At 36.4% G+C, this 23879-nt stretch overlaps 1 protein-coding gene across 2 annotated transcripts in view; it reads left to right on the top strand.

Moving 5' to 3' along the window:
* USP33 (ubiquitin specific peptidase 33) overlaps positions 1-12965 on the top strand; it is a 37545-nt gene extending 24580 nt beyond the window's left edge. The window contains exons 17-23 of one of the 2 annotated variants that reach the window (XM_009702579.1): positions 44-170; positions 2689-2858; positions 4224-4305; positions 6846-6954; positions 8835-8937; positions 9710-9778; positions 12189-12965. In XM_009702579.1, the coding sequence (XP_009700881.1) occupies positions 44-170; positions 2689-2858; positions 4224-4305; positions 6846-6954; positions 8835-8937; positions 9710-9778; positions 12189-12346 (818 nt within the window). In that variant the 3' untranslated portion in view covers positions 12347-12965. Of the gene's footprint in view, positions 1-43; positions 171-2688; positions 2859-4223; positions 4306-6845; positions 6967-8834; positions 8938-9709; positions 9779-12188 lie in introns of those variants that run through there. The other variant, XM_009702580.1, reaches the window with a different exon arrangement.
* The last annotated feature ends 10914 nt before the right edge of the window (positions 12966-23879 follow it).

The raw sequence follows: 23879 nt of genomic DNA, 5'->3' as shown, positions 1-23879 counted from the left end.
AACTCTGGACACTTTTTAACAACTCTTGCTTCTAACACTCTAGGTGGACATTATATAGCCTATTGTCGCAACAATTTAAATAATTTGTGGTATGAATTTGATGACCAGAGCGTCACAGAAGTATCAGAATCCACAGTGCAAAATGCAGAAGCCTATGTTCTGTTCTACAGGTAAGAAATGAAAAGTACAGTCATACTCATGTAAGTCAGGTATGTAAATAACTTTTTAAGCAGTTTGGCAACTTTCAGAAATTAGCTGCCCCACAAGAATTATAATGGAAGAATGTGACCAACCGGAAAAGCCTGCGCTGAAGAGAGATTTAATCCTCCAGTTATGTCCTTGACACTTGTTCTGTCTCTGCTAAAACATATATGGAACTTAAATCTGCATAAATAAAGCATAGTAAGATGACTAGAAAGAGAGCTTGAAGCAGCTGTTAGAACTGGCCACCAAGTACCTCGTTTTCAATTACTGGAAAGGAATTCTGCACAAAGGGAGGTTTTGCACACAGACTCTTATCTGTTAGAGCTCTAAAGGGAATTGTGGAAGATCTTTAACAGGTGGGATGTGGAACAAGAGAGGTTTTACTGTGTTGTAATTTAATTTTAGGAAATTTATAGGGTGGTCTGTGGGATATCTGGAAGACAAGGGACATATTGTGAGCAGCCCAAACACATTGAATATGGACTACCTGACTATCTGAACACATGTAGGATCACTTTATGTTAGCAATAAGCTGGAGGACATTTTGAGAATGTAACAAGATGTTGGAAGAATGCAGAGAGTTATACAAAGAAGCAAGCTTGTGGAACAAGCGATGGATACTTGTGGAACAGGAGATAGATAAAATTAAGAAATGGAGTCTTAGTAACAAGGTGAGACAAAGAGCTTGTGTGCTAGACAAAGAACCTGTGTCTAATTTACGTAGAAGCTATGCATAGCAGAAGCACCTATCCGCATCATTTCTAAGAAGCGTGATAGTCGCGTGGATGGTATTTGTAGCCAATTAGAGCTTGAGCAAAAGAGTGTACAGAAGTAGAAAACATAATATAAGATGCGCTTTGAGCATAATAAAGTTGGCTTTCTTCTGATCATATTGGTTGTGTGAAGAGTCCGTGAATTCCGTGTCAGTGGTCTTTTCGTGAAAGTTGAAATGAAAGGTGAGAAGTTGTATTATTATCACCTTCAGTCTAAGGAATTTTTGTCCTTGAAATAATAAAAGCAACTTAATTTTCAAATTCTAAATTTCTGGTACTAAGATCAAATTTACGCTAAAAGTTGACCACGAAATAGGTTGTGTCAGAGTTGCACAAGAGAAGAGATGTGTTCTGAGAATGTTTTGACTTTCATTAGGAGCACTTGTACTCGCCACTGTCTGAGCTAAGCCTGTGAGTGGCTCAGTAGGTCTTTTAAAAGGAATGTGGAAGTCATGCTGTGTTGCCAGGAAAGAACACTGTACCTGATTGTGGGCAAATGTATTAAAATAAGTAACAAAAGAATAGCATTCATAAAACTTGGTTTTAAAAAAGAATATACCCACAAAACACTACCACACACACAAAATAGATGTTCTTCCAGTGCATTTTAGAAAGCTTAGTGGAGATATGTATACACTTGTAAATTACAGCTGGAAAGTGAATTTACCTATTTGACTTTCATTTTCAGACTTTAAAGGTTTTTGTTAAGTAATTTTGATCTGGATTTAAACAGGTAATGTATTTTAATTGAGTTCATAGCATTTGGTTTTTCATACTCTTAGTCTTGTTTTGCTGTACTATAAATAGCCTTGTTGCTATAGCCGTTGGGTCTACGTGAAGCTTTTCTATCAGCTATTTGAGTCAACTTTGACTCCGTAAATTAACTGAGGTGGCCCAGCTTTTGTGTGATGCTGAGTCAAGTTTCAGGTGAGAGTTTTGGAGGATGGAATGAATGGTTCAAATCTGCTTTTGGAGAAGAGAGATTCTATTCAATCTAAAAACAAGAGAGCAGAGATACTTTCAGTTGGACAGCAGCAACAACCTCAATGAGAAAAGTAGGGGGATACAGGAAAAGTAGGGGAATTACCCGGCCTACTTACTGTTCAACCTTACTTCTGAAGGTAAGTAAGGAACATCTGCCCAAGGAATACACCTTGCAAAGCTTTGGCTCAAAAGCTGCATAGAGGAAATGGGCAGGTGGGTAGAGCTGTACCTCCTTCTCCTGTGACAGGAATCACCTCTAAATTATAGTCTGCTGTCTCTGTTGCAGTCCAACTGTTTGTTTTCTTGGGCTGTGAGGTTGAATGGGAACTGGCAGGGGTCTTTGAGTTGTTGAACTAAGCAGGCAAAAGTTTTCTTGTAAGCGCGGTAACACCTGTGCCATGGCCTGTCAGAACTAAGGACAAGCATAGGTTTAACAGAGCAAGTAGTCTTTGCTGCCCTTCCTGCTCTGTACTGACTCTTGTGACACATGGTTCTGTAATGTGACAGTCTAGGTTCTTGCCACACGTTTAGATGGTGGCTCTGGCTGTGCATAAAAGGTGCAAGTTTTTTAACATGCTAAGTCAACTACTTCATGCTAGTACCACTTTGAAGTATAGACACAGCCCAGGTAATCTACTTGCAAGTACAGTTTTCTTTTCACAAAGTAAATTACCTGCACTGTACACAAGGATATATGTTTATTTAATGATTTCTATTTCGATAATAGAAAGAGCAGTGAAGAAGCACAGAGAGAGAGGCGGAGAATATCACGTCTACTGAATATGATGGAACCAAGTCTTCTGCAGTTCTATGTTTCCAGGCAGTGGTTAAATAAATTCAAGACTTTTGCAGAGCCAGGACCAATTTCAAATAATGACTTTCTCTGTATGCATGGAGGTGAGTCTGTAACTGAGTATCATTTAAAAAGAATTTGTCTGTCGACTTGTAGCTATACAGGGATGTACACTGTTTTAGTTAAGGAATTTGAATATAGTAACTTCATATTATAACTTCTTAGGTAAATTAAGACTATAACTTCTAAGTAAATTATTTCTTTCATTTTAGTAGCTGACTAGTTGGAAGTGATACTGTGTGAAGTTCTCCTAATTTTTTTTTTTTCTTTGCACGTTTGATTTTGTTTATAAGCTCTCTTGATTCTTAAAGAGGAACAGTTTGGCTTATCTGCTTGCTTCCTAACCATGTATATTCCCATTTTTAAAAATCCTATTACTTTATCACCATCCTTAATACTTTGGTCTGCAAAGCTAAAATCTTTTTCTCAGCTATGTGCTAGGAGCAACAGGATTTGAAACCTGCAGACCAGTTTCTTGTTCTGATGCAGAGTATCCAGTGCATAGCATTGTGAAAATAGAGTAGTAATTCTGTATATTCGGTATAGCAGCATAAAAATTTTACTTTGTGCTAAATGTTAATAAAAATGAGAGGATTACATTAAGCAAAACATACTTGGGGAAATACCCATTTTTGAGTGCCAACATTGCAAGAAATCATTACTATGTGGTGTTCTTTTACCGATGTGCTAATAAAAACTATAGCTGTATTAGATTAGCAGTTAGAGGTGCTGCCTCTGTTGCTGAACCAAACTTTTAACATAGGAATATTGTGCCCCTGTAGCAATTTGCAGAGTGTGTACATGTGAGCCCCTGTGGCTATGGCTTTCCTTTTACAGGGTTACAGCAGATGACTTGTTGTAAGAGTGCCCAAACTACTAGGTTTTCTCTATTCGAAAGAATTCCTGCATATCACATTGCTGCTTACCATGTTCTTCAACTGAACGCTTCTAATTCTGCAAGCCCCTCTATTTCTGCCTCCCTCAAAATTTTGCTGCTTTGAGGCATTCATGTTGTTTGAAGTAATTCAAAAAGGTCTACAGCAAATAAATGAATTTTGAATAGACAGTGCTAATATGCTTACATGCATAAACAAAATATTTAACCACTCTTGAACATTTTAATTGTATACCCTAAGATGCATTTTGCAATCAGTATCTAAAAAGGATTCGAGCCCTTTAATCTTTCATGTAGATTGCTTCTGCTTTTATAATCTTTTCAGTCTCATAAAGGAGTAAAAGTAGAGTGGTCTCTTTAAATACAGTAATAGGTTATACTGTGGTAAACTTGTTTCATATGACTTCTCTGAATTAATTGAAAGGTGGTATTTTTTTATTTATTTAAAGACCTCTAACATAGTCCCGACCTCCAATAAAATCCACAAGTCTCTTTGTTGTTGTTGCTTCTACAGGTGTTCCTCCACACAAAGCTAACTTCATAGAGGACCTAGTTGTAATGCTACCTCAAAATATATGGGATAATCTGTATAGCAGGTAAGTTTTGTACTGTAACTGGAAAAAATCCAGTGATACAGTTTGAGAGCAAGTATGTGCCAAGCAGCAACACCAGACTTTAGAACTAGTGGCTCAGAAAAATATATATATATACTCTAGGCACAAAGCTAAATGAAGGGATTGCAAACAGCTGATTTATATAATTTGTTTGTGCAAAGTAATGCTAAAAGCCTACATAAAGTAGTGTGTTACTGAGACAATACTTGAGTATTAAACTAATAAACATGTATGGTATGTACAAAATGACACAAAGTAGGTCAGCAGAAGTACACTTTGCAAGAGGTATTTTGAAAGAGCTCTCTGTATCAGCTTCCTGTTCTCTTGTTGGCTGGAGACAGATTTTCTTTTATCTTGGCTTTGAATCCATAGCCTCAGCTGCCAGTACTGCTTCAAAATAACTTATATCTGCGTGTTCTGTATAACTACTCCACACTTTTTAATGTAGGTCAGGTTTAAGTGCTTGCTTATAAAGGAGGGATTCTTGCAAGATGTGTTTCCTTTTAAAGTAACAACAAGCTGCAGAAGAGCTTTGCTGATGACCTTAAGGACTCTGTATTGCACTTGCATTAAATATTTTTAGCTGATAATTTCCTGCCATCTAAGCACTATAGCTAAAGGGTCAGGGTTTGTTTTGTTGTTTTAAAGTTTCAATGGATACAAGTGACAAATAGAAGCAATACTATTTCCAGCTTATTTCCACTTTCCTAGATGTACTGAATTCTTCTTCCAGCCGACAAAGGCATTATCCGTTTTCTGTATGCAGAAATATTTGTTAAATCTGAAGGAAAATGTTTTTAACCTCATTAATTTCCCTTCTCTATAAACTTTTTTAACAAGATGTCAAACTTCAATCATTCCACAGAAAGGTACAAGTCCCAGAGATGATAGGGTCCTCCAGATTTTGAGAGTAATCTACTAGGTAGAAAAGAGGTATGAATTGTTACTGCTAACCATTTTTCTCTTCTGTCTGGCTTCCTGACTGCCACATGCATGCTTCAACACAGAGTAGCTCTGAAGCAACCATGTTTTGCTTTTTGTCTTGCTGTTATCTGGGAATTACAGGAGAGTGCCATGGCTGCAGTGGGTGAGAATTTAGGGTGAGGAAGCCAAATATGGTGGAAGCTGACTTTTATTGAGATAGTATTAAGGAAAAGGGGTATTTGTCTAGGATGCCAATTGCCAGTCCATGTCCCAAATGCATTTATTTTGCTGCTCACATGGCACTACTCCTGTTCAATTCCAAATACTTCAGGGTCAGACTTGCATCAAGATAATATAGTATAATCCAAATGTGACCTGTTTCAATTGAAAACTTGTGAATTGTGAATTTAAAGAGAAAGTGTCATCTTCAGAGGTCTAATTTAAGTGGTGGGTGACCATTTTATGAAACATACGTCTTTGTTAAGTTGGGAAGGTTGAATATATACCAAAAAACTTGTATGTACAAGTGCTGTTGTACTGAAATAATGCTTTAATTTTCAGTTAAAATACAATACTTCTGTATTTGGGGAAAAAAATCGCATCCCAGATTATTTTTATGGACTCACAAACATACAAGTCTGAAAAGGGGAAAAAAAAATGACAATGCCTTTTGTGGCAGATTTTTGTTTAATGTTATTTACTAAGTAAACATAGTTATTTTTTACTCTTGCTTAAGAACTTTCATATTTTGAACTTTAATTCATGTTGCTATATGTGAAAGCACTCTATGTCATTTAATGTACGATTTTCGGAATAAAATCTGACGTTTTAGAAGAGAAACATTGTGTATTTTAACCTGACCTTTCTGTTGTAGTAAATGACTAGCAGCCTGAAGAGATGCATTCAAGAATATTTTCTTTATCAAGCTTGTAGTTTCCAGGCTAGCAAATGCTGCCCATGTTCATAATGATACATACATATATATATATTTATTTATACACACACACATGTATCTCTATCTATCTATCTATCTATCTCATGTGCTTCTCAGTAAAAGTGCCCCTACAGACTTCAGTTTCACACAAGGAAAATGTGGAGAGGAGGGTCATGGAGAATAACTTTTTAAGAACAAAACAATAAACAAGTTTAGAAGCTGGCATCAAGGAGGTGGCAAATTGATGAAGAGCCTGCAGTGGAATGGAGGAACATGTTTAAGATAAAACTGGCTGGAACATTTCCATAAGCTGTTTCCTAGAGGCCTTTAATAAAATCACACATGGTGTCTATGTAACAGAATACTTGCTCACTGACATATTCTTCCCTTTCATAGTAACGCCTTTTGAAGTATGTGATACGGCAGAGTTTGAAAGGGTTTGTACTGGCCTATACGCAGTCAGAACTTGGAAGATGGTTATGTCTTAGGATGGAGTACAGAATATTACTAGGAAAATAAATGATGGCATTTATGGATCAGTGTGACTGGCATGTATCAGACTTGTTACATATTATAAGAAGTTGACACTTGCGATGTCTACAGGTGCATGATCTTTTTACATGGTTTTTTCCACAAGGTTAATCGTTTTTTACTTTTACTGCAGGTATGGAGGAGGACCAGCTGTTAACCATCTGTATGTTTGTCACACCTGCCAAATAGAGTCTGAAAGAATTGAAAAAAGAAGGAAAAATGAATTGGAAATGTTTATTCGGGTAAAAAAGTAAACATTTATTCATTATGCTTTTTGACATCACCTAATATTCATGACTTGACCCAAAGGGTTACCAGAAATGCATAGGTGATTCCTGTAGCAAATGGACTTTATTGAATATCTGCATACCTACACAGAATCCCTTCTTTCCTGTTGGCAATGGTAACGTCCTTGTGATATCCCAGATAGCTGTTTATATGAAAATGTACTTAGAGAAAATATTTAATGTGTTTGTTAAATTGGTTTTTTTATAGTATGGAAACGGAGTGCAGCCACGTGAGCAGTTGTTCTTTATATGCTGCCAGTGATCTGTTCTGTGCAATCTGATAAGGTTTAAGTGCAATAATACTGTGTCAGCAAAAAGTTAATCATAATTTTTATTTCTGGTTCTAATTTTAAAAATATCATTAGAGACGTGAACAAACATAAGTAATTCAGTATGAAGTAAATACCTTAGTATTGTAACGCATCTGTAAAATTAATATCAAGCAGCTACTACATTTTCCATGAGTTAAAGATTATGTGTATGAGTCTGGTAAAATAACTAGTAGTAATTATTTTGTAATTCTTAAACAAAAAATGTATTTTTAAGTTTTCAGTGAAAATAAATCCAGAGAAATTGGAGTCCCATTTCTGCTATCTTAATTTATAAGAGGGAAAAAATAGAATTGCAGCTGTTCTTTCAGTCCTATCTGTGCTTTAACCACACTTCAGTGATTGTGTCAGCTTTTCCACGTTTCAACTGCTATTTGAACTTCTTAGTAATTGATTTTTCTTTAGTCTGGACTACCACTGGATAGTAATTATTATTAACAACATTGAGTCAACTTCATTTGCTGTAGTGATCAGTATCTTTCCAGTATAAACAATGATTATATGCACACTGTTGTGCAAGTATTGTTATTGGTTAGCGGACAGAAAATTCTGTTATCTTCTATAAAGATTGCTTTAGGGAATGATTGCAAAACTTATTCTATCTGAAACCTTAAGAAGTTTTGTTGATGCTTTAGGTTCATGGCTTCAAGGGAGATGTATAGCTGTATTATTACAGAGCTAAAAGATAATGATTTTGAAGGTTTAAGTGACTTTTTGCATGTTTCTTAATAATTGTGAAAAGATCTGTAGTGTCTGAAAAAGCATAAAATGCTAAAGTTCCAAATATCTTAGTGTTAAAAAAATTTTTTTTGCTGAGACTTTTTACTTAGCTGTTTTTTGTAATTTATATAGTCACTTACATTGCCTTGCAACAGAAACTCAGAAAACCAGGATGTGATTTTTTTCTTCTTTTTTTTTTTTTTTTAATTAAAATAGTAGGAACAAAAAATAGTTCATGTTTTCAAAACTGAAGCAAAGAAAAGTATGACAAGTCCCAGTGCATTAGTTCACCGTGCCTTGCTTGGAATCATACTGGCATCTGTTCAAAGTATTAGGGGAAAAACAAACATAGGTGAAGATACAGTTCCTCAAACTAAGAACTTTCCATAAAATTATGGAGCAAATCTTTTATAACACTGTTTTACTTTATTTTGCAAAAATAAGTTTTCTGCTTTCTTTTGCTACTTGAAAGTTTGGCCTTCACAGTAATTACCCAGTAGCGTTTGATGGGTAAGCACCTGAGCTTAAGAAGAACTTGTTGCTGTTTCAGGAAAAAATAAATAAATTCTCAAGTAAAGAATATATCATCTTTTAATATGAAGGCTACCACTACATCAAAATCTTACCCTGGGAATTCACCAGGTGTTTACTGTTCTGATGGTTGGTAGTTCTTTAAACTGTCCTGTAGCAGTGTAATATTACATTGTTAATAATTACAGTGGTTAAAAGAATTCAGTAGTTTAAAGAAAAAAAAGGCAGAAAAACAGAGATTCTTTTTTCTTTCAGCTTAATAGAGCATTCCAAGAAGAAGAATCTCCATCAACATTCTACTGCATCAGTATGCAATGGTTCAGAGAATGGGAAGGATTTGTAAAGGGTAAAGACAGTGGTAAGTTGTGCTCCATTTCAAAATATGGGTAATCTTTTCTTTTTTGTTGTCATGTAGTGGTAGTTTAAGCAAATTGTTTCTGCTTTGGTAGAAGGCTGTAGGAAGAACAGATAGATATTTGTTTTAAGAGCTTTTGTTGCCTTCTCTAAGACACAAGTTTTATAGGTTACAAATATACTCAGGAAGGAAATTACAGAATATAGTCAAATAACTCACAAGAATGGATAATAGGATAGTTGTAGAAAGAATGTTGTTTGTTTGCAGGGGGTTTGCTGTTAGCAGGAGCAGGAAAATCAGATCTAAGTAGAAGGAGGGGATGGATTTTGCTTTGCAAACTGATACATAATGCTACAGCTTCTGGAGAAGAGGTGACCTCACAGTCACAACCTAGACTCATAGATAACTGAGTAACAACTATAATAATATCACTTTAACCTACTTTAGGTGCCTCTAAAGTTTTGAAATGGAAATGCTGATAAAATATTCTACAATCTTGTCTGGATCTGCTCTAGGACAACTTTGCTCAGGGTTAGAATTAGGATTAATTTGTGTTTTACATTGCTTGAAGACTTACTGTAATCATGAATGCTTTGAAAAACTTGCTGTTAATTAAAATTCTGATTAGCTTTTAACAACTTGGAACATACTGTTAAGCAGTAAAAGAACAAGCAGTAAACAAACAAGCTATTTCTCCTTCCATTTGGAAACAGAATGTCCAACCTGCTGTTTGTTTTCAGCTCTCCCAATTACAATCATCTTTCTGTCACACTAGATCCTCCTGGTCCTATTGATAACTCTAAGATTGCAGTAACAAAATGTGGAAATGCTGTGCTAAAACAAGGTAGGTGTCCAATATTGCTGCAGTTTTGGACTCATACATCATAAGATGTATTTGCTGAAGTTTGGAAAATTTATGGATTCTTTTTTTAACTGTTATTGTAAAAAGGCAGTTCCTAGTGAATCTGTATTCTGCCTATTTTGGGGGGATCAGCTTATTCTTAAAATAAAGAATTAGCATCTGTAATAGACGGATTGCAGATGAGAGTATAGAAGCAGGTACAGCGTAACTTTAAAATGGCAAAAAAATGTCCTTTGACTTTGTATCACTTGGCTTAATTTGAGTTTTCTTAATATAAATTGGGAGATGCTTGGCTTTTAGACTGTGTCATGTATGTGTATGTAATTATTTGAATCTTGAAACCTAATTTGAATTGAGCGCTACTTCTCACGGAGGGAAATAAACCACTGTAAGTAAATGCTGTTGCTCACTTTTCTGCAAGTTATTTGCCACTGTACATTGCAAAAACTTCTCTAGCATGCAAAGATACAGATTTCTTTGTTATTCTTTGCAGTCAGATGCTTAATACTATTTATTTGAAATTCATAGGTACAGAGAAAAAAAAAATCTAATATGGCCTGCTTTATGGAGACTTTAGACTTCCTATGAATATTTAAATTCATTGTAGCTCAGCTTCAAAAAAAAATTGCAGCATTAAGATTAACATTTATTTAACTATATTTTTTCTCAATTTAACTTAATGCCTCAGCATACAGTGGACCTACCAGTGGCAGTTTACTGGAAGCCACTAGGCCGTGCATGAACCTCACCAATTGTCAAATGTCAAGACTGTATTTAAAAAAGAATGAGTTCTTGCAGTCATGAGTTTTGCAGTACATTTTAATGATTTAAGCACTAATGTAGAATTCAAATACAAGGTATAAAGCATCTGACTCACGTGTAGCAAAAAAAAAAAACCAAAACTTTTAGAATCAATAATTAATACCAAATTAGCCAGTTGCTGACTTACCTTCAGCTACATTGATTTGAATTAGAACTTGGATAGAAATGAAGACAAATAAGCTGTGGAAAATTCATCTCAAGTAATGAGAGAAGAGGTGGGAGCGCTACTAAATAGTGTACAGTATTACATATTTCTGTGATCCAGTGGTCCTGATCCCAGTACATTAGTTCATGGCACCTGTTAAGTTAAACCTGACCATTGGAAGAGCTGGTATCTGGATAAGGGAGTGAAGATGTACTCCTGTGCCTACAGAGATGGAGTTGTTTTTTGAGAATCTGAACCTAAATGAGTAAAACTGAAGCATAACATCATTAGTACCGTCATAGCATCTGCATCATGACTTCCAGATGAAGCTTTGCATGGGTGAGTTAGTGTAGGTAAACAAACGTGCAGCTCTTTGTATCCTTCCTCTGTGGAGATTTTCTTTATACACAAAGTACAGTAGTAGGCCCACTGGAGCAGGTGATGAGGACAAAGTATAGGAGGCAGGGGGAGAAGTCCCCTTGTTAGGGTGCTGTGGGTTTTGTTTGTTTGTTTGTTTGTTTTTTAAGTAGGAGAGTGCTGAAATTAGGCTTAACAAGACAGATTAATAGCACCTAATAAGGATATTGGGGGAAACTTGCTGTGGGCCAGGCTTTTAATGAGTTGCTTAAAGAAGAGGAGGTTTATTCTGGTTATTTGTCTTGTCTGCCTAGGTTAGCATGAAGAAATTACTTCAACTGTATCAGACAGGATCCTTGTGTTAAAACCTAGAGGGGCGATGTGCTGATGCCCCCGTGCCCTTTGCCACTATAAAAGGTTACAGAAAATCTGAAATGGTTGTTTGATGCTGACTTGAGGCAGGAGAGGGACCTCTAACCAGAGGAATGGAATCATAAGCAAAGACACTAATAGTGAACAAAAAGAAATCAGGCTGACCCATCAGTGCTACATACAAGGAGCATTAGTGGGTCTGTTACTGTCCTAATAGTGGTTTCTCTCTGGTGTTCTGAGAATTTCACTGTGGTTCTCTCACTTTTATTCTTTACTATCAAGATTAATTTCTTTGAAACAAGAATCTTGAGTCCTTGAACTTGACTGTGTAATTGATGGGACTGCATGTCCTTATATTAATGTGAGTTGTCATTTCCTGTGTACAAAGAGCTACCGGTTGTCAGCTTGATTGATAAATATCAGATAAGATGTTTATCATAGAACCTTCATGTGTTTTATACTTGAGGTATGTTAAGTACTGGATAATCTAGAGCAGGTAGTTGTAAGACTCAAGAAGTAAAAAATTAACATAAAATATGTCATTGGGTTTGGCAGTTGGTGTAAGATAAAGCACAAATTCAGCTTAGGGTTTTAAAGTTGAATCTATATTCTTTCTTTTTGTATCTGTTATGGACGTCAAAGAAATCATGAAAAAATTATTCTAAATAGTAATTAAAATTTTAAAAATGTTTTCAGGTGCAGATTCTGGACAAATATCTGAAGAAACATGGAATTTTCTTCAGTCAATCTATGGTGGAGGTCCAGAGATTATACTCAGACCACCTGTTCCTCCAGTAGAACCTGATATCTTGCAAACAGAGGAGAAGATCGAATTAGAAACTCATGGTCTGTAGCTACTGAGAAAAAGATGAACTTGTAAGGAATGGAGCTTCCGTACAAAATGCCCAAAATACATTCCTAAAAGTTTTATTCTGTTATGTCTGTTGGAGGCACAGCTCACTGGGCATTACATTAACTATGGAATAGTAGGTTGAATTATGTATTACAATTTGTTTAATAGAGGCTGTTTCTCTGTTTTGGAAGGCATGCAGTTTGTACATTTTGGAGTGTTTGGTCAATGGAAAAAATATGTAATTTCTGAACTTTTTGGTATAAGTCAAAATCCTGTTATATCCTTAGACTTGAAAAATGGGGACAAAGTTTAGAGATGTACAATAACCCTTCTGATTCCTGATTGGGCTTCTGATATCTACAAACTTTTGCCTGTCTTAATTGTACAGTCTTGACAAGCCTAGGTATATGCGGAGTATATTTTAAATTGATTGCAATCAATTATAAAGAAAAAGGATTTTAATTTCCTAAATGCTCAGGAAAAAAATTCTCACTTATTTTGCACTGGAAGTATATGAAATTGGTAGTATGTAACATCCAAATACTTGTTGTATTTGAATGAATCAAACATTAGTGTAGATTGAATATTGTTTTAGTCAGCAAATGTCATTAAGTTATTACTTACTAAATTTTACATCTTATTGTAGTCTTCTCTAATTCTATAAACCTGGCTAGTGTCTTTAGTAGTATATGTGACAAAAAGATTTAGTCTTCTCTAGGGTAATGTTTGAGAGCATGAAGTGTGAAATGTAAAATGATTATGGACATGAGTGGTATAAATTTCAGAAATTAAATTGTCTGGTCTCTTGAATTACAGTCATAAACAGTTCCATTTGAAGGATTTTATTGTATTGTTAAAAATTTTCATTGGCATGATGACCTATGGTGTCAGAAGCTGGATAAAATGTATATATTGCAAAACTTTACTGAATGATCCATACTGGAATGCAGAATGGCACTTGCTCTTGTTTTTGCCTGACATTGTTACCAAATAAGCTGCATTATTCAAGGCTGGATCAATAAAAAAAAAATTAAACTGTCAAGGGGGGTGGGGAAGCTTGCTTAAACGTTTTTCATTTATTACATCAATACAAAATCTTTTGAAGTAATGCTGTGGTACTGCTCTCATGCCCTTATAATTTATATTTCTTGACCACTTTATGTTTAGGCAATAATGTTGACAGTTCTAGCTCCAAATTAAGAAAACAGTGACATAACATTCTTCTGGATAATTTTGTATCTAGTATAAAATCAAACTGGTTTTGAACTTTGTAAAGCATTTAAAGCCATTCTGGTTAACAAGCTACCTATAAGAGTCCTAGACAGTGTATCCTCTAACCTTAAGTATTTGCTAATGTGCCATGTAGGAGGAGTCAGTTCTGTCTGAATGTAAATCCCAGTATTTTCCTCAGCCTCCCCTCGAAGAACTAGAGCTAAAAGCACAGCAGCGCAAATAAGAGGGGTAAATGGACAGCAGTATGAAGCCAGTGATTATATAGCTGGTACATAATTTTATTCATATTAAATTCAATTTTAAACTGTATTGCAGGTAACTCTTGGCCAGCTTGTTAAACTTCTGAACTTTTATGTAAGTGTTCTTTAAATTCTAGAGGAGTTCACGGGACAGCAGCAGCTGAGAAGCCCTGCATTGTACATAGCTGTAAATGTAAAGAAACACTGAACAGACTTTTAACGTCTGACAATGCATTTGGACAATTTTATATTAGTAGATAAGGCAACTTGAAGTTAATACTGTTACCCCTGTATGTAAGGTAAATACATCAGTTACTACTACAGACTTGTCTTACTAAGGTGAAGTTAACTTGCTTATGAACAGTCAATAGTAACTTGCTGACCTTGGCCTGTGGAAGACTCTTCTAATTTCCCACCTCCATTTTTTGTCCCTTTTTTCATATTAGGGTGACTAAACTAAACCTGGATTTATACTGTCTTATTTTAACTTTTTTTTTTTCTGCGAAGGTTTTACCTCATTTAAGCTGTTCTTAAGGTTCTCTAATATACTAAAGCTACATAACAATGAATAAGAAGAATTTTTCCTCCATGGTGTTCTTAATTGGAAACTTGGGAAGTATTTTCTTGGTTAAAGCACTGTGTGATATCAGGTTTTCCAATTTAGACAATGTTTTCATTAATAATCTGGATGGTGGTACAGACTGCCCCTGTAAAACTTGCAAGAGAAAAATGGATTGAGTGTTAGGGACATGAGATTGTCAGTGGAATGAAGTATTCAGGATATTACAGCAGATCAGACTAAGAGTTAAAATCCAGTGATACCAAAACAAAACCTGTTCTGGTAATAGTAACAAAAGCATCAGATGGGAGGCACAGGAGGTAATTATTCTGCTCTACTTGGTGCCGTGCTTGTTGTGAGATCTCATCTGTACTGTTCCCAATTTTGGATGCTATAAGATGATAAATACAGGTTGAGGAGATGTTATTTCAGAGAAGAGCAATAAGACTCAGTGTTGAAAATGAAGTTCTCTCACTTAAAAGAATGCTGAAGGTGCAAGACTTCCAATGTGGAAATAATTGCTGGATAATAGTGAGTGATTTTTCCTAGATGAGTAGAGATATTTGCCTCAGCTTTAGCAATGGTGACTTGTGCTGGGTTTAGGTAACCTATTAGAAGTCTAGAAATCTTCTAGCAGTTTTGTCAGTCTTTTCCACTTGGTGTCTGGGAATCCATAATCAAACATAATATTAAACTGTGATGCACATAGATCAGTAACAAAGACACTTTAAACTAGCTGAGATCATGAAATGCCTCTGTTGCTGCAGTAAAAGGCATCTTTACACTACAACTGTTTGTCATGCTTTAAAAAACCCAAAGAAATCCCAAGTTTGCAGAGATGAAATAGATGTGTTTTGTGTTTAAGACAGTTCCAAAGAGATGACTGTCTTGCTTGTAGCCCTTTGAGAGCTCTACAAGGGATATTATGCCACAGAAATGGAAGTAGCCTTTTAAAGTAAGACTGTGGGAGAACTCCAGATGGATGGCTTGTGTATGCTGGAGGGAAGGCAACAATTCAGAGAATAGGTAAGGGAGAAGCCTTTACTGTGAAGAGCTGTCTGATTTGCAGGAAAGAAAGAATTCATCTCAGGAAAGGGCTGTGGAAATTATTTTTTTTCATAAGCCTTTCACCAGACTATTTGGATTCTTTGTTCATTTGTTTCCAGTTGAGGAAACACAGCAATGTGCTTGGGTGCCAGGGAAGCTGTCATTTCAAGAAGGGAAAAATCCAGTTGAGTCCTTGTTTTAGGCCTGGGAATCTAGATTTGAACTGTTAAAAGCCTGCTGTTCACTCTGGTAACTTTAATCCTCTGTTCTGGAGAAAACTGCATGGGGGGTGTGAGGGACTTACCAGCTCAAAGCTTGATTTCTCTAAATTTTTGAAGGTTTTTTGTAAGTAGCATAGCTGATTGTTCATCTGAACCCCCAACATCGAGGGGAGTGCTTCAGATACAGTGTGATGTAGCTGAACAGTATAATGGGAGGGAAGAAGATTAGCGGAAGAGCTATTGAATTACTCAGTAGTCAAATAAGGCACTCTTATAATACACTTCAGTGGTGAGAGCTAAGTAGTCAGTCTGCTTAATAAAGCCAATAAAAACGACCTGCTTGTTAGCTGTAGGATTATCCCATATTATACTTTTACTGACTTAAAGGCCAGTCTCTTCCTTTCCTGTGACTGGAACATTAGGAAATTAAGGAAGTTCTGAAGACAATTCTGTGATGCAAATTCATTTTTTAACTTGGGTAGTCCAGAAAGCTGTGTCTGGAAGTATAATCTAAATCAGTCCTGTGTCTAGGGATAGATTTATATAGAGATACATATAAATGCACATCTATTTTTCCAGTCTTAATTGAATTGTGGCTAGAGGAACTACAGTAATTATTTTTGGTTCTATGTTAGAATAGTGGTCTTGAGTAGATATATCTGATAAAGGTTGAGTTTTGTTTTCAAATAGATAAATTACACTCAATTGACTGCTGTAATGAGTGTCAGCCTTCCCATCAGTAACGGCCTTGGAAGTTTGCTAGGTAAGTTAGAGACTTCAGACGCTGTGCAAAAGCTGTGTCAAGATAAGATGAAAAAGAGGAAAAGCTATTTTTATTAATTCATATCAGACAAACTCGGAACCATTTTGATAATTCTGGGTATTTTATTTGAATACTGTTGACATTGTCAGCTCTTGAGCTGCCTGAATGCAGCAAAAACGTATTGACAGAGCTATGCTGATAGGAATGAACTCCTGACCAAGCTATTCAAGTAAAGATGTCAGAAGATTGGAGCTAACAAGTAGTAGTGTGTTAGTCCCTGCTCTAGAGGCTAAATGATAATGTACTCTTAGAAACCTGTCCTTCCAGCAGAGTGCAACACTCGGTGACATCTGAAACAATTTATATTTAGAGCCTTTTGTAACTTTGTATGGTGCCGTATTTTGGTAAAGAGAGCGCCAGAACAGGGCAATTTCATGTAAGTATCTGTTGAGTTAGTGGTATGTCCCACTGACAGTGCGGTATCAGCATTAAGTGTTTTGGCTATAACATACATTATGTGGATGAAACAGTTTTCATTTGTGGAGCAGAAGTTAAATATGCCCATCTGGGCCTCAGTTTTTCTTAGGAAACCTGGTGTAATTTGCTGTGCTGTGCTAATTCATTATGTTAGAATCCTGCTTCTCAGATTCACAATTTATTTAGTGATTGGCTTTTTCTAACACCAGATATCCTAGGTTTTCTGAAAAGAACTAAAGTCAAGAAGTTTCTTTAAGTTAGTATTATAGGCATTTATTTATAATGATACTGCTAACATTTGAATTTTTTTTTTGATTGATACATTATCCTGTTAGTCATCATATAAGTTCATTTGGAAAAGCAAACCTGAGATTTGGAAAATTTACAGGAAAATTTAACAGATTATCTGCTTAAAGGGGCAAGTGGTTTCTAGATATTTGCCATACAACTATTTTATACTGAACTAAGAAAATTCTGTTCCATTTAGTTCTTTTGAATTCCCTATATACATCTGGCTTAGTGCAGTCTAAGCAGTTTTCTCACTGAAAACCTTTCAGCTCTTCGTTTTGCCCAGGAAATAAGTAAAACAACTAGGCTTTTTCATTCTTCCAAACAGATGGCTTTTCTGGCTTCCCTCTATACTTAAGCCATCCAGAGCTGACAATTAGTAGCAGGAAGCAAAATAAGAGTTCTATATTTCTGAAGTGTCACAAAGATAGACAAATCATTTTCAGTGTTACTTCACAGAAACTACCTGGTTCCAAACAAACTTGGTTTATATTAGCCTTCAAAATCTTGGCAGATTAGAAAATAGCCTTGTTCAGTAAAAAAAATTATTCTCACTAACAGTGAAAACTATAACTTGTTTTCTTGAATATATTCTATAAGATAGATATATATGTTTAAAACTTGATTGATCTTAAGAATAGCTTCAGGCTAGCTTTCAGCCATTCAACAAGGTGACAAGGCTGTTTCTCTATAAAACTCAGTGTGAACACTGCCGCACAATAAGATAAAATGTCATCTGTTTATAATTCATTTAATATTACAGATGGTTGCTTACAATAGCAGAGTCGTGTTTTTCACAGAAAGCTGGTATTATGTACTCGTATCACAAAACTTCTCTCTCTTCTAAATGTGTGTCAGCTGAGACATGCAGCTAGAAAAAGAAGGTCCATTTCTGAGAAACATAGCACTGATGTCTGATAGGTTTTATGGATTGTTAGTGATACTACCTGCCAAGTCACTTGATGTTTCCTTATAAGGGTCATAGATGGGTATATGTGTGGACTTAAGAAAATGCAGTAGGAACTTGATCACTCAGATAGGTTGTTTATAAGATGAAAAAGCAAGAAATTTAATTTTCTGACTTGTTCAAGATTGAGTTGATTAGCTAAAAGGGTAAAATACAAGTTCTGGTTGTTGAAATGAGTGGACATGAGGAAATAGAGTTGACACTTGACTTACTGATTATATACTGTTATGAAATGAACTGTGAGTAAAAAAGTAGGAATACACTGGTTATTTATGCAGTTTTTATATGCTTTTATGCAATGCTAGTGAATCTCAAATCACTTATTTTTCTTACTAGTCATTTGTTCAGCAGCATGGGAGGTGCAAAAATAAAGCAGTCGCCATCCACAAAATGTTTTCATAATATAAACGAAGTTGAGAAGATTTCATTTCCAGATATGTTCCTCCTTTCTCACTTGGAACTCACAAAGAACTTACTATACATTAAGAACTTCAGTAAGATCCATTTTTGGAATAACCTACCACATGATAAAGTAAATCTTCAAGTACTTTGTTGAGAAGAATAAAGAGGGCAGAGGAGAGGAGGCCTTTGACTATTACAAGTAAGAAAAAATTTCACTTAAAATAAATTGTCAGCTGTCAAAAATGAAAAATAGCAATTTTTGTCTCTTATCTCACAGGACAATGCCAAGACCTTTTCACTTTCATTGTTCGTGAATAGTTTTGCCCAGAAATAATTATATTTCTAGGTGACTAATTTAGTTCTGTCCAGTGCGGTTTTTTTAATGTACATGCTAAAACAAGATGTCCTGGTTACCATGGTGATATATTGCTCCCCCCACTTCCCCCGGGTGTCTGTTAAAACGCCAAACCCAAACGAACAGAGATGCAGCACTTGCTCATGCTGTGAATGTGTGTTTGTTTATACCATTGTGCATACCACCTCTTTAGGACCAGAAGTAAGATTACTTTGAGATTTTCAGCTATAACAAAAGAAATGTACTCCTACTTGCCAAAATGCTAATTGATTGGCAGCTATTTATTCAGTTAGACAATATTTTCAATTAAATTTCTAGTCCAGTACTGAGGTTTTTATATTTAGACTGACTTACTGTCACTGTAGAACATTTAGTCAAAACTTCCCTGTCTCACATATGTGAAATCTTCCAGAACCTGGAAGTCTCTGGACTGTTGTTTTCTTGAAACCTGAGTCAAAGTTTATACACTAGAATAGTAACATGCTCAAAGTAACTGAAATAAAGCAAATAAAAAAATACAGTTGCTTGAAATATTTCAGACACCAGTATTTCAGTTTTGGAATATAAAACCTCATTCTTGAGCATTAAAAACTAAGTAGAATACTTTCTGAAAAACAATGAGCTTCCTTCTTGGTAAACTGCTTTTATGTTTAATGACTTCCAATGTGGAATATTTTTTTTCATAATGTACTACAGTCCAGCTATCATTTCATATCTACCTGACTTTGAAGCATGTACTGAAATTAGAAAAAGCCATTTAAAGGGGAATACCTCACGTGCAAGGAGGAGTTACACATTGTACTGAATATAGTCTTAATGAATTTAATTATTAAAAATAAGTCTCAGATCTACTTAACTGCAACTTTTTAGACCAATTCGGATTAGATTGCTCCTACTTCAAATATACAGGCATAAAAATGCAAAAAACTAATAACTTCCTAAATGTCTTTGACTTTTGTAATTGGCAACTTGCTTTTTCAACATGGAATATGACATCTTTCAGTAACCAAAGTCAACTCTGCAGCAGTCTATGTGGGTTGTAAGACTCCTAAATTGTCTAATATACATATCCTTTATCCATGACTTTATTAAAGAGCTAAAACTTTGATTTCCTCCTGTCTTGTTCCCCAAAAAAACTAAGTGTCATAAAAACAGGCATTCTAAATTTATGGCTGGAGTGGATTTATTTTTAGTAGATATTAGATCAGATGACCACTTACAATCATGTGAAGTTTACCACAATTGCATATTTTTTAATTATTATTTTAGTAATTTTTAATTTTTTATTATTGACATGCTGACTTCCATAACTACTGTAAAGTCTTTGTCCAAGCAGTATTTGAAGTAGTGGAAATATTATTAAAAACATGCATTTTGTTAACTATGTTACTGAATTGATAATATTACACATTTTAATAAAAGTTGTGGCAGAAAGCCTGTAGAGTCTCTGATGTAAACTGGCTACTGACGCCACACCTAAATGAGTCAGTAGGGTATGTCTTCAGGCAGAATTTTTTTTTTTTTTAAGGTTAGACACAAACAATTTTGTTTATTTAAAGCAGGTAAATCAACTGAAAATGCTTTCTTGTTGATGATGATCTTAAAGGAAATCTAGCCTTTCTCATATTTGTTCATTACATATGGTAGCGTGAATGGGGGGAAAAAAAATTTAGAATTTAGGGCTCTCGAGGGAATACAGCACACAGAACTGAGCAGCAGAACAGAGGACCTATAATAAAACATGAAGTGATTCTGCGTAAGGATGCATATTTAAGCAGAAAATGGTCTTAATACTCTTAAAAATGTTTTTCTTTTAGCTCAACAAAAACTTCCCTTTTATAACTTTTACTGTGGAAGCTGACCCTATGGAACCTAAGCTGGCTTCAGAAAAATTCTCTCTGCTGTGGTCCAGGGCTTACTGTGCAGCCACCTGAGTAATTCCACACACCCAGCCAGTCCAATATGGCTTCCCTTGAGTCAGAACAAATAAGCCTGAGCTGAACTCTGGAGATTAATTCAGCTATAATCTTCCATGTCCTGCATGCCCTTTTTAAGAGCCAGTGAAGATCTAGAGCTGTAGCCAAGAACATAAGCCCTGTTTTAACTGCAGTGTTGGGCAGCAAGCAAGCAAGCAGCTACCCAACAGCTTGCTAATGCTGTTCTTGGTGCATGGTGTAAAGATACCACAGTAGCTGTAACAGAACTAACCAAGATCTCCTTAGGATCAACTTCTCAATTGTGCTGAGTTGTAAAGAGTGAACTTAAATTCTCATTTAATTTGCTTTAATAGTAGGAGAAGCAATTAAGCTATTGCATGGATTGTGATAGGTAGAAGCAGCGATGCTGCTACTGAAAGCATTAGCCATGTAACAGCTTCATCAAAGCTGAACCCTGTGGGTCTTAGGCAGTTCTCTATGCACAAACATAAGCTGGGGTTTCAGTGATGTGGAGAGATAAAAAGCATCTCGGCTCCTGATTTTGTAGAAAGTACTGACTTGGGGGAGGGGGGCTGATCTAGTATTTTTTAGCTTATCCCATTGTAACATGCTGAAAAGCTGTCATTAACACTATTTTCCCTTGATCAGAATAATGGGTTTTGTTGGTTTTTGTTTTGGTTTTTTTTTTTTTTAAACTAGCACCAGGTAAGGCCAGAGAAATTGTTATTGCCCTGTAAATGAGTAATACTCAAGGCTGCCCATAATAAATACAGCTACCAATTATTGGTACAAGATAGATGCTGTAGCACAGAGGAAACTGCAGCTACAAGACTTAGGAATGTGATATGGTTTGGGTAGGGTATATGAGGAGCAAGGGAGACTGACTGGAAGTGAAAACATTTTGGAGAAAGCAATGTAATGCTGCTTGGCTAGGAGCATATTCCTTTATACTTAGAAATTATTTAAAAGCTGCTACAGGATACTGTGGGAATGGGGCTACAGGATAGCATGAGTGGATGAAAAAGAGATTTTGAACTGTGGAGACAACAGAGTGGATGTAGAGCCCCAGCCAGGTTGAAAAAAAGCAGATTTCTCCAGGCTTAAATGTAAATTCTCTTGGGCAGAGGTCCTAGTAAACCCTCTTGATCTCACACCTTAGTACACATGGACTGCTTTTTTGTTCTTTGCATATTGTTAATTTCCTCTGGAAGGTTAGTTCAGACAAACTACCCTGTAGACATACAATGGCTGGATTCAATCCAGGGAAAAGCAGGGGGCAGGTAGAGGTGGGGCAAGAGCCTCAGCAGTATCCCTTTCATTAGCAGGAACCATTACCTGAAACATCACACCATTAACAACAGTTGCTCTTTGTTATCATCCCATCACTAGACATTATTGCTGCTTAGGTGAGATGGCAGAACATAATATTTAAGTCCTCCTCAGTGAATTCAGGGCAAATCCTGGTGTAGGGAGTGGTTAGACAATATAGTTCGACTGGTTTAATCCTATTGCCGAAAAGTTGCTGCTGCCAAAAGAGGATTGTCTTGTTCCTCCCCTCTACTAGCAACACCCCCTCGCCCCCATCTCACATGCTGGCTTTCTTGTCAGTCTCCACAGTGAGCCAATGCATCTTATTTTCTAGCTAAAAACTAACATACCAAGAAACTGCAACAGTTTCTTGGTATTTTAGGATGTCTGACTGGTTTACAATGTATGTAGATGAGTACCAGAGTGGGCAGCAGTAAGGCCTGTGGGGCAGGGAAGATAGGACGGGGAGGGGGGAAAGCGTGCTGCCTTGTGTGTCAGCAGGCCATCCGATTCGGTCAGCTCTGCTGCTCAACTGCACCCTTAAACGGCCATGGGAATTTGGAAAAAAAAAATAAAAAAAATCAATTTTGCACTGAAGCAGCTGAGAAGAACCCTCAGTTCCACTGTGAAAGCACTAACATTTGTCTGAAATGCAATAGTATCTTCAGCCACTGCAGCTGTTTAGCTAAGTGAACATATTTCTAAACGGATTGCAATCCACATTTTAGTGCTTACAGGTTCTCCTGCAAGAATGCAAAAAGCACCATTCCTCTTTCAGATTTGGGCACAGTGGCATAGACTCAAGAAAAAAAATTTCCTTCCCTCTCCGGTGGGATTTCAGTTCTTTTGAATCTGATCACGGGAGAAGACTTCCAAGTCAGCAAGACACAGGGGAAAGTGAGAACTGCTTAGGAAGATGGAAAAACTACTGAGGTTTTTCTGCAGAGTCTGGCGTTGCAAAATGAGTGTCTGTACGACTAGACTTGCAATTTGGGCAATGAGGATTTTATTAAATCTGCTTTCCTTACAAAAGTATCAATCGGTTGAATTACCATGCAGTCAGTAACTACTTTTAAAAGCAATTGAAAATATTCTTCATCACTTAATCTTCTGTTACAGAAAACTTTTAGCTTAGGATTTTCTAGCAATTTGGAAAGTTAATTGTTCTTAATGGAAAGGTTCTTGAATTTCCTAAGCATTTAACAGAAAACTTGAGTCTTTTGTGTTTCTTAGCTACACTAAGCTCTTCCAGGTGCTTTGTAACTGTGGTGTATCAGGAAGAAAACCGTTAAGAGATCACAAGGATAGCAGGAGATAAACAGTAGTTCCTCTCCCTCTGTAGCAGTACAGAGGTAAATAACCTCCTATTACAGCAGGCTGTGTGCATTAAAAAATAACTCCTGGTAATCACGTGCACCTTAGCAGAGAACCAGGCAGCACTAAAAATAAGAAATTTGAAAGCACGGTTGGTTAATTTTAAGGCATAATAGAGGCGGCTAGAGTACCCTACGTTGCCTGTTCCTGAGGCACTGCTTGAAGTGAGGTCAGGAGAGAGCGCTGGAAATCGTTGAGCCGCGAACAGAACAGCCCCGCTTAGGGGGCACAAAACTGGCTGTGGGGGCAGGCGCGGGGGCTTCCAGAGACAGGAACACGGCCTCGTACGACCTGGGAAGCAGCACTTCCAGTCAGCAGAATACTGCTCTTGAGCCGTGCTCCCCATTCCCCTTCCTAACCGCAG

Source organism: Cariama cristata, unplaced genomic scaffold, assembly GCF_000690535.1.
Source record: "Cariama cristata isolate BGI_N322 unplaced genomic scaffold, ASM69053v1 scaffold23366, whole genome shotgun sequence".
In the NCBI taxonomy this organism is placed as follows: domain Eukaryota; kingdom Metazoa; phylum Chordata; class Aves; order Cariamiformes; family Cariamidae; genus Cariama; species Cariama cristata.
This window is presented reverse-complemented; position numbering and strand designations above follow the sequence as displayed.